Genomic DNA, 11,715 nt, shown 5'->3' with positions numbered 1-11,715 from the left:
TTAGGTTACGTTCCCCTCCCAGTCTTGGTTCTGCACACAAATCAGGAGGAAATAACATTTCAGAGTACCTGAATTCCCCTCAAGAATTTAGTATATTGATGAGCTCAGTTCATCTAACTCAAGAAACATTAGTCTCTTAACAAGTCCACCATACCAGGAAAAAAATTGGTGAAAATGGCACTTGTAGAAGTCCACGTGTTATATAAACACTCAGTTTAATATTTAAATGATACAGCTCAACAATTAATACAAGAAGGCAAGGTGTGTGTTAACGTGTTGACTGTGAAGTGAAGGCTAGCTCCGTCGTAGGCTGCACACCGCCAGCAGAACACTTAGGTTGGCGTTGATTGGTTGGTCCAATTCACGCCAGGTCCACGCGAGTGCTTGAGTTCGACGAACGATAGTTCAAGACCAAAATGGCACGGCCCACCACATGACCCCCCCCCCCTCCCAGAACCAGAGTTTTGGAGGCGGTTAGGCTGTCGAGTGAGGCGACTTGATCTTGTGTACGTGTCTCCTGCGTTTGGTGTTACAGCTGGTTGAGTTGAGGGTGGGTTTGGTCATGATGGTGGACGCCCTCTGCAGCAGGGTTGTGCCACCTGCACTAGTTGGTCAATGTCCAAGTGTGCCGGCTTAATACGGTCCACGGAGACAGTCTCGTGTTTGTCGACCATGTCGATGATGAAAATCGTGGCGTCGTTTTGCAGTACTCTGAAGGGTCCATCGTAAGGCTTTTGCAGTGGAGTATGGTGGGAATCTCGGTGAAGGAAGATGTACTGGCTGTCCTGGAGGTCGGGTGGGACGTACGTGGTTGTGAGACCGTGTCGGAACTGGAGAGAGCCTGCCCACCTCACGGAGGCGCGTCAGCATGGTCGTGGGCGGTTCTTGATGTCCAGGCACTGCCGGTATGAAGTCCCCTGGGACCGTAAGCGGGCTGCTGTACACCAGCTTGGCCGATGAAGTTGCCAGGTCCTCCTTTGGGGCAGTGCGTATCCCCAGCAGGCAACTCGTCTATCCAATCCAGGCCCGTGAGCCGGGCCTTGAAGGATGCCTTCATATGCTGGTGAAAACGTTCCACTAGGCCGCTTGCTTGCGGGAGGTAGGCCGTTGTGTGGGTCAGCTTAGTGCCAAACAGCCGGGCCATTGCTGATCAAAGCTCGGAGGTGAACTGCGCACCTCTGTCAGAGGAGATGTCTGCCGGCACGCCAAAGCGGGTGATCCAGTGGGTGGTGAGGGGATGTGCACAGGTCGCAGTGGAGGAATCCGAGAGCGGGGCTGTTTCCGGCCATCTCATGAATCTGTCCACGATGGTGGAGATGGGTGACACCTCTGGATGGGGCCAGCGGTCCAACGATGTGGTCGAAATACCGGTGTGTCAGAGCGAAGTCCTGCAACGGCGCCTTGACGTGTCGCTGAATCTTGCCGGTTTGACAGAGGATGCATGCCCTGGCCCAGTTGGCAACCTGTTTGCACAACCCGTGCTACATGAACTTGGCTGCCATCAATGCCTTTGTTGTCCGGGTGGAACGGTGAGCTCGGCCATGAACCATGTCGAAAATCCGGTGTCGCCAGGCACCGGTGATGATGGGTCTTGGCTGACCGGTAGACACGTCGCAGAGGAGTGTGGTGTCAGCGGGCCCGAGTCGCACATCCTCCAACAGCAGGCCTGAGATGTCGGTGCGGTAGGCGAGCATCTCTTCAACCTCTCACTGGGCGGCCGCCATGGCCATGTAGTCGACACCTGGGGCCAAAGCATGGATGTCATTGATGGCAGTGTGGGACAGCACATCTGTGACCTGGTTGCTCTTGCCTGCGATGTGCTGGTCGCAAGTCATGCATTCTGAGATGTAGGTCAGGTGGCGCTGCTGTCGGGCTGACCAAGGATCAGCCACTTTGGCAAAGGCAAACGTGAGTGGCTTGTGGTCGGTGAAAGCTGTGAAATCCCTGCCCTCGAGGGAGTAGTGGAAATGCCGGATGGCCAGGCAGAAAGTGAGGAGCTCCCGGCCAAAAGTGCTCTATTTCTGCTCAGTGACGATTGAAAAAGCCGAGGGGCTGCCGGCTACCATTGATCAGTTGTTCCAGCACTTCGCCCATGGCTGTGCCAGATGTGTTGACCAAGAGAGCTGTTGGTGCGTTGGCCCGCGGATGTACCAGGATCGTCGCCTTTGCCAGCGCCTCCATGGCGTTATCGAACACAATTGTGGCTGCGTCGTCGCAAATGACCTCTTTCGGCTTGTTGACCAGGGCCTTGAACAGCGGTTGCATGATCGTGGCAGCTGCTGGCACGAAACCGTGGTAGAAGTTGACCATGCCGACAAAATCTTGGGGTCCCTTCACAGTAAAGGGTTTGGCAAACTTGCGAATGGCCTCGACTTTGGTCGGGAGCGGGACCACTCCGTGCTGGTTGATGTGGTGGCCGAGGAAGTTGATGGAAGTGAGGCCAAACTGACACTTGGCAAGATTGATGGCCAGGCCATGCTCGTTGAGCCTCTATCGGAGCTGCCGGAGGTGGGCGTGGTGTTCCTGGCGAGAGCGGCTGGCGACCAGGATATCGTTGATGTAGATGAACATGAAGTCCAGCCCATGGCCCACCGTGTCCAAGATCTGTTGGAAAGCATGTTCATGAGGCTTAAAGGCATGCACAGGAACTCAAATAGCCTGAACAGGGTGATGAGGGCCGTCTTGGGGATGTCGTCTGGGTGGACCGAAATCTGATGGTAGCCGCTTACCAGGTCGATCTTGGAAAAAACCTTGTCACCGTCCAGGTTTGCCGTGAAGTCCTGGATGTGAGGGACAGGGTACCGGTCATGTTGTGACCTCATTGAGACGGCGGTAGTCCCCACAGGGTCCCCAGCCCCCAGACACTTTGGGGACCATGTGAAGCGGGGATGCTCACGGGCTGTCTGTGCAGCGCACTATGTCCATTTCCTCCATCTTCGCCCAGTTGGAGCTTGTCGGGGGCAGCCTGCATGCACTTGCATGGATTGGCGGTCTGGTGGAGGGGCTATGGTGCATCTCCCCATGCTTGGGCCGGGCTGTTTTGAACTGGGGAGTTATGATGTCAGGGAAATCGGCCAAGATCCTTGGGTATTCGTCGTTGGAAAAGGTCACCAAGCCGAGGTCGGGCGCAGTCAATTCGGCGTGGTGCAAGGCGATCGACTCGAACATCTCAGAATTGAAGAGACATTGTCCTTTCACGTCAACCAGCAGGGAGTGCACCCGGAGGAAGTCAGTGCCCAGCAGCGGTTGTAAGACGTCGGTGATGGTAAAGGTCCACTTGAAGCGACAGGAGGTGAAGTTGAAGTTGAGCGGGATCGTGCGGATCCCATCTGTTCTGATGTTGCTGCTGTTGGCGGCGGTCATGGGAGGCCCCTTCTTTCCAGAACGAGTGTCGGTGTCCAAGGGGTGCAAAACACTGACATCCACTCTCGTGTCAATGAGAAAACGCCGCCCCGAATGACAATCCCAGGTGTAGAGGAGGCGATGTTTTTAGCCAGCTGCAGTTGTCGTTACCGACGGCCGGCTGAGGCATTTCCCAGATGAGTGCAGGGTGGTTGGCATCGGTGGGCCTCGGAGCCCCACCTTTGGTGGTAGTAGCACCACTTGTCCTTGTTGGCGCCATTCGTGACTAACATCACTGTCGCTCCTTCCGTGGAGGCTGGGACTGCCGAGGCACCACCGCCACCCGACTGATGGTGGCTCCACCCTGCTGTATGGCGTTGATTTGTCGGTCCAGATCATGCCAGGTCCACGCGAGTGCTCGAGCTCGACGGTTCGAGACCAAAGTGGCTCGGCTCGCCACACATTACACTTTATCACATACATCCTTCTTTAGGTAGTGAGACTAGATCTATACAGATATATTATTCAGGATACAGTTTTGCTAGTGTATTCTACAATTCGAGAAACGCATTTCTAATTTTGCACTGAAATTCTCTTACAAGAAAGATTGACTTACACATTGCCTTTCAACTTCCTTGATGCATCTGTTAACTTTGTGATTCCCATTTAAGGCTACTCATGTCCCGGGGAATCTCAACATTTTTCATTTGTGGAGGCTCCATAAAAAGTACTATTTCATAAAGAGTGCTTTATCTTTACATTTTTTCTCCCATAGTGAATGATCCCATATTTCTCCACATTATTATCAAACGTCATTCCCCTGCCACTTTACTTGGCTGATCTATATCTCCCTGAAGTCTCTCACTGTTCTCTTCACAGCCCATGCCATTACTTTGCTTTTTATTATGAGCAGACTTGGGTATTTTACATTTGGTGATCTCTTCCAAATGATTGATACAGATTGTGAGCAGCTGGGCGCCTGTGCCGTTCCTGCAGCAGCATACTTCCGACCAGAAAATAATACGTTTATTCTCACTGTCTGCTTTCTATCTGCTAATCAGTCTTTAATCCACCCAGTTCATTCCCTCCAATCCCATGTGCTTTACTTGGTTTACTCTTCTGCATCACATGCTAAACTACAAATCTACTGGCTTGCCCTTTTGTATTCTGCTAACTGCATCCACAAAACACTCGTAGGTTTGTCAGATAATGAATTCCTTTTCAGAAATCCATTTGGCAGCCTAATCCTATTATTTTAAGTGCTCTGTTACCACATCCTTTACAATACATTCCAGCAGTTTTCTTACTCTGATGGCAGGCTTATTGGTCTATAGGTATCTACTTTTTTTCTCCATTCTTTCTTTAAAGAGTGGGGTTACATTAACTCCTTTCCAAGAAATCTTAGAAAATAACAACTGGTGCATGCACTGTTTTCATTAACCTGTTTTTAAAAAATGGATGCAGGTGATCCTGGGGATTTATTTTCTTTCAGTTCCATTAATTTCTGCAATATTTTTACAAATTTCACTCATTCTAATTTCTTAGAACTCATTTATTCTCAACATGTAGTTCTTCACTTTATCTTGGAAGATTATTTTTGTCCATAAAGACCGATCCAAATAACTTCAGATTTCACCTTTTCCGGAACTGCAATGCAACACCACAGTATGCGTTCTATGTTGTGGAAGTTTGTAGGTCATTTGAGACATGCCATATTTCCTCAGTCTCTTCAGTAAAGAGAGGTGTTGGTGTGCCTTCTTGGCTGTCACATCAGTGTGGTGGTGTGTTCACAACAGATTATATGTAATATTAACACCAAAGAACTTGAAGTTCTCAACCATTTCTTCTTTGATACCATTGATGCTGATTGAGGCATGTACTCCACCATATATCCTGATGCCAATCACTAGCAAACAGCACCTCACCCAAGTCTTCTTCCACCCCTCTGACCCAGTCCTCACCCCTGTCCTGTTTTTGCCATCTCCCCTGACCTTCATATTTCCAATACAGAATGGTCTGTCCACAACAGAGGCCTTATCTTTGTACCACTCTACCCCAACCTCAACTAGTTCCGGGTTCGCTTCTGGGCCTTTTTCTATCGGAAGGAGTTTTCACTGCCGAAAGATGATCCTTTCTCCCATCTCCAACATTCTTCCTCCTCATAGATTCCGCCTACTGGCTTTCTACCCTCTCTGGACCTTTTTATTTCTAACTGCTGGTGAGACATCAAGCGTCTTGACTTTTCTACTCCTCTTAGCTTCTCCAATCTCTAAAAGCACATGGTGATGGTGAAAGGTTGTTTTCAGACTAGACGCCAGTGACTAGTGGTGTGCCTCAGGGATCAGTGCTGGACCCTTTGCTCTTTGTCATGTATATCAATGGTTTGGATGAGAATCCACGGCATTATTAGTTAAATTATAGATAACACTAAAATAGATGGTATCATAATAAGTGAAGATGGTTATCAAGATTCACAGCGGCATCTCGATCAGTTGGGGAAGTGAGCCGAGGAATGACTAACGGAGTTTAATTCAGATAGGTGTGTTTTGGGAAGTCAAACCAGGGCAGGACCTTCACTGAACAGTAGGAACCTGGGGAGTGTTGTGGAGTAGAGATATCTAGGAGTCCCTGATAGTGGTGTCGCAGGTAGATAGGATGGTGAAGAAGGCTTTTGGCATTCTGGCCTTCATCGGTACGAAATAGAGTATAGAAGTTTGGACATTATGTCACAGTTGTACGAGATGTTGGTGAGGCTGCACTTGAAGTATTGTGTTCAGTTTTTGGCACCCTGCAGGATGATATTAAGATGGGTGCAAAGATGATTTACAAGGATGTTGTCAGGATCTGTAGGCCTGAGCTTTGAGGAGAGGTTGGGTAAGCTAGGATTTTATTCCTTGGAGCACAGGAGGCTAAGGTGTGGTTACAAAAGTGTATAAAATCATGAATGGAACAGATAAGGGGAATGCACAGTGTATTTTTCCCAGGGTAGGGGAATCAAGAACTAGAGGCCATAGGTTTAAGGTGAGAGGGAAAGGTTTAGTAGAAACATAGGTTTTCATAAACATTTGATTTTCTGACTAATTATTATATCAATGAAAACATGATATTCCATACCACACTATCCAATTACAAATGAAGTTTCATGAGAAACCAAAGAGACTGCAAAATTAACATAAAAGTTGTATTATTTGAATTATAGCTTCATAGCAGGAACAATCCATTTTCTTCCTGCTTGTCTGATGTATAATTCAATATATTATCATACATAACCAGTGACTTATTGGGCACGTTATGAACAAGGACCAAGAACACCAATGAAATGAGAAAAAATTGCCAATTTTTTAATGTTTTACTTTTTCTGAAACATAAACACCATGATGTCATTGAAAAGGAAGGACCAGGATTACAAGAGACATTTAATTGAAAGTCACTGCTGTACTGAAACTCTGCAAATATAATTTGAAGAATGAAACATCAGTCTTTTTTGCAGAAGCACGAGAACACAAGGAAATGGGAGCGGGAGTAGGAGTAGGCAATCAGGTCCACGTCTGCCCTGCCTTTCAATATGATCATGGATGATCTATGTGCCCGACTCTTCTGTGCCAGTCCATCATAACCTACAATTACTCAATGTTTTCAAATATTTATCTACCTCTATTTTAAATAGATCTAATGATCTGATCTTCACCACCCTCAGGAATAATGAATTCCAGAGACACAGCACCTTCCGAGAGAATAAATGTTTAAGTACCTGAGTTGTCAATGAACGGCCCTTTTTCAGCTATCAACAACCAAACGTTTCATTTGAAATCCTTCAGGAACTCAGTAATCTTTTATAGGATCCTTGGAATTAATATTTCACTTGGGATTTAAATATATTGTATTTGGTGTGCAGTGAAAACCGACATGATTTGCTAGAAAGGTTTTCCACATTCTGTATTTTTTTCTTGTCCTTTAATAGATGTTTTGATTGTTTCTGTCTCAAAGGTGCTCTGAGGATAAGCTGAATATTACATTCAAAGGGGGAAGGGTTAGTGGTTGAGGTGGAGTAAATCCTAACACTACTTGACAACTTTGCACTGTAGACATAATTACTTATATGGCTTTTTGGTAAATCTGAGGTGAAATTAATACATTTTATATCCTTTAGAACTACAGCATAAAATTAAGGTTTACTAAAAAGAAATAGAAACTCCACTCAGAAACAGTAAATGTCAGTCAATAATATTTTAAATATTACACATCCATTAATATTATTTATCATGTTTGTATGCATTTAAATATTTGTAGTTCTTCCATTAAATTATATTGGCTTTTACTCAAAAAGGAAACTCCAATTGTTGTGCAGACAGTAGCCATGTTAATGTAAAAAACAAACATTAATAAGATACTAACATCCTTCATGCCAGAGTAAAAATAAAAGTCGCAATTCATATATAATAATCTCACAATAATGTGAACAACATCACAAGAACATTTCTTGCGGAACCAAAATTAACTCTCTACACAGCAGAATTGATCAACATAATGATATTAACTAAATGGGCTACATATATCAACCAGATCAATGTAACTGTTATGGACAATGGTTCAACTGAAGTATATTTATTTGTAAATAACACAGATAACAATTTATCGAACCACCAAGTTAGCCACAATGAATAGTGCAGCTTCAGGAAAAAAAGCCTTTTTTTGCCCATTTTCACCCCCCTCTTTGGGGGTGAATAGTCTGAAAATGCTATTGTTCGAGAATGAAGTGAAATGAAATAAATGAAGAGCCCATTGTAATTTATCAAAGTGATGAATATTGATATTAAATTGTGGACATCTTCAGCATCACACCTAAGCCTAATCTTGGCCTCAGGCCAATGCTCAATTACCTGAACAAGGTAATCAGAAACAGGAGGAATGGAGTATCCCTCCTGTATATTCTCTCTCCCTTCTCCCTTCAGGCTCAGGGTGGTGTAACTTCTCACCTCAATCTAGCTGAGGTTGATTATCTCAGCAAAAATAGAGAGGGAACTCGAACCAAATTGGTGTATACATTGCAGGCCATACCAAGCACTACCTTGACCAATTAAGCCATCAGTGAAATTGAAGTTATTCTTATCTAGTTAACATCATTTTCTTTCTCAGTAATATTGCTATTTGTTGGTGGTTATCTGTGTCTCCACTTTCTGAAACTTGAAGGGGGGTCTTTTTTAAACTATTTGTAGAGTGAAACTTTGGTTTTTCACCATCAGACCAGTTGATTAATTTCCGGGCAGCATTGATGTTGCCTGATTTGCAAGCACAATGCAATGGTGTGTCTTTCACATTGTCTAAGGCATTAATTGAAGCTCCATTGATCAACAACAATTCTACCAGGCCCGCATCACTATGCTCCGATGCAAGATGTAATGGTGTTTTGCGCCAAATATTCTTATCATCAATGTTTTTACTTTTCCCGGCCAATAACAGTGCTTTGACAACAATGCTATGACTTTTGCTGGCTGCATAGTGCAGTGGAGTATTCCCATCCATATCCTTTGCAGCACATTTGGCTCTTCTGCTTAACATGGTTGATACAAAGTCCAAATGACCTTCATTGGCAGCCAAATGGAGTGGGGTCTTTTTCTCTTTATTTACTGCATTGGGATCAGCTTGGCTTGACAGAAGTAGCTCTGCAACGGAGGCATCTCCAATCACAGCAGCCATATGCAAGGGTGTTCTCATCAATCTGTCTTTCGCATTCACATCTGCTTTATTTTGAAGGAGACATTCTACTGTTTCTCGGTTACCTCTTTGTGAGGCAATGTGCAAGGGTGTAATTGCTTCTTTAGTGATGGCATTGACCTTTGAACCTGCTCTGATCAAAGCTTCGATAATTGGTGGCTGATTATGAAATGACGCAATGTGCAGAGGTGTTTGATCACCACATCCAATAATATTTACATCCATCCCCCCGTCAATTAGCAGCTTTGCAACAGACAGAGAACCAGCCTGAGCTGCAAGGTGTAGTGCGCTGTTCATATTTGGTGTCCTTTCATCTAAACGGGCTCCTTTAGTGATCAGGACATTGACAGATTCTGCATGCCCAAGTTCTGCTGCCAACAGCAAAGGGGTGTATTGCATTCCATTTCTGGTGTTGGTATCGATGCCCTGCTCAATTAAAATATCCACAGTTCTGTGGCGATTTTTCTGAACTGCTTTAAAGAGTGCATTGACGAGAATAGTAGGGCTAATCCCACTGGCATGCTGCAAGATCAGTTTAATCAGAGATTGATTATTACCATTTAATGCTGCGTCAAACATATCAAGATCAACCTTGGCTCCTGCCTCCAGCAGTACGTTCACAGTTCTGAGATGTCCCAGGGAGATTGCATGAATTAGTGGGGTCCGGTTATTCGTGTCCTTTGTGTCTACAGCAGCTCCATATTTGAGAAGAATTTCTGCTATTTTACTTTCATCTTTGAGAGCAGCCAGATGCAAAAAAGATTTCTTCCTCTTATTGCTTCTCGCTTCTTCTTTCAACATCAGCTTCACTATGGGGAAGCAATTGTTCTGGGAAGCCAAGTGCAGTGGAGTTCTGGATTCTGTGTCCAATGCATAGATGTGTGCCCCGGCTTGGAGAAGGGCTTGAACTGCTGCTGTGTGCCCTTTCTCCGCAGCCCGGTGAAGAGGAGATTGTCCTTTGTTATCCCTTACCTCTAGCTTTGCTCCTTTATTCAATAAATATTCAATGATCCTAACATGTCCATGGGAAGCTGCAATGTGCAACAGAGTTTCATTAGAAGCATTTATGCCATTAATGTCACTGTGTCCAATGGCTTTATCAAGACCAGTCAGATTTCCTGATGCCACAATCTGATAGAGCTGAGCCAGCTCATTGTGCACTTGTTGAGTTCGAGCAGCTGGCTGGAGCTTTTGATTTGACTCCTTTTTAGATGTCACACTTTGCACAGGCTGATCAACCTTTTTTGCCGTACTCTTCGGGATTTCATCCTTATCTCTCTCCAGAAGATAACCAACAAGTTGTCTCTTGGCATCTCCAAAGCTGCTTGAAACATTACTGACATAGCTTCTGATGTAGTTGTAGAGAGCTGGTTCAACATGCTTGAGGCAAGGATAGAAGAAAAGTCTGCAGGCTCTCTCACCACAAGAAACCAACAAGTCCAGTACCCTGGTGTTCATTTCCTCCCGTGTCCTGTAATTCAACACAGCGATTCTTTTTTCCTGTGAAATGACACGATTCTTAATCAACCAATCTAGAAGGTCGTCGGTGTTGATAATCCCCGCTACTAATTCCTTTTTCTTGCTCTGGAGAACTTCAATTGCATATGGATTTGTAAAAATACCTGTGCTGTGTATGGGCATTGTTGCAGGTCGACATGAATCTTAAAGGCTTGAATAACACCAGAAGAGTTTATCTTTTTGGCAATTGTCAAATCTTGAAGTAATGAAACAACGCATTTTGTTCACGATGTGGTCCGTGGCTGAAAGCCAGACATTGTTAAGCAGTTAAAATGTTATTCTCAGAGGCTCACCTCACAGCAGTCTGCAGCTTGCATGAGATGAGTTCTTGAAGGAGTCCTTAGTTATTCCACAGTGCCATGGCAACCAGGTTAATAACTTTGTCCCGACACAAAAATAACATTAAAAATGTTGTCAAACAGGTCAGGTTTGATCTGCAGAAGAAATATTTGAGGAAGTCCTTGATATTTTGAGGATAAAACTGAAATAAAGTACCTTCGCTCTACACTGTAAGCCATTGCATTTGTCATCCGGTAATCCTTATGTTAGTGGGCTGATAGAAGTGACGTGGAAATCTGTAGCCTAGTTACTGTTGCTTGGAATCCTTTGTGTTGAGAAGCAATGAAAAACAACAGCACACAACCATTGCCAGGAGAAGAGTTCCTCAAACTGTTTGTGGAGTATACACCCCAAAAAATCTACAGTTGGCTTTGTTGGGACCAACTGGTGGTTCGTTTGCTTCTGTGTTCATAAAATGGACTTCAAATGTATATCCTTTCAGCAAGTGCTCCAAATCTGATTGCACAGTCTGTAAGTTAGCTAAGCAAACTACACGTTAGCAGCTTTGAATTGTTGTACCATTCTGAGAAATATGATGCGATGTTTTTAAAGTACAAAGATATATGTTGAACCAAAAGCTGAAAATGTATTTTATAACCTGAAAACATAATTGTGATGTTGAGAAAACTGACCATGAATGGAAGCGTGATTCTGTTGCCTGATCACGGAAGCCTCAATATGCTGCATGTGCTCAGCAGGCAGTCAAACATGTTGATAGTGAAAACCTGAGTCAACCTTTTAAGTACATGACTTTTCAGAAGGAAATGGTATAGCTTTAAATGTTCAGTCGAAATTTTCAAT

The 11,715-nt window shown here is 44.7% G+C and overlaps 1 protein-coding gene across 1 annotated transcript; it reads right to left on the bottom strand.

Annotated features, from left to right (window-relative positions):
* Positions 1-7,639: 7,639 nt before the first annotated feature.
* Positions 7,640-10,698, bottom strand: caiap (CARD- and ANK-containing Inflammasome Adaptor Protein). The gene has a single exon (XM_078407978.1). It carries the CDS (start codon positions 10,696-10,698, stop codon positions 8,449-8,451), a length of 2,250 nt encoding a protein of 749 aa, XP_078264104.1. The 3' UTR covers positions 7,640-8,448.
* Positions 10,699-11,715: the final 1,017 nt, after the last annotated feature.

The sequence above is a fragment of the Rhinoraja longicauda genome, chromosome 11, assembly GCF_053455715.1.
Source record: "Rhinoraja longicauda isolate Sanriku21f chromosome 11, sRhiLon1.1, whole genome shotgun sequence".
NCBI lineage: Eukaryota > Metazoa > Chordata > Chondrichthyes > Rajiformes > Arhynchobatidae > Rhinoraja > Rhinoraja longicauda.
Note: the sequence above shows the minus strand (reverse complement) of the source record. Positions and strands in the feature narration are given on the sequence as shown.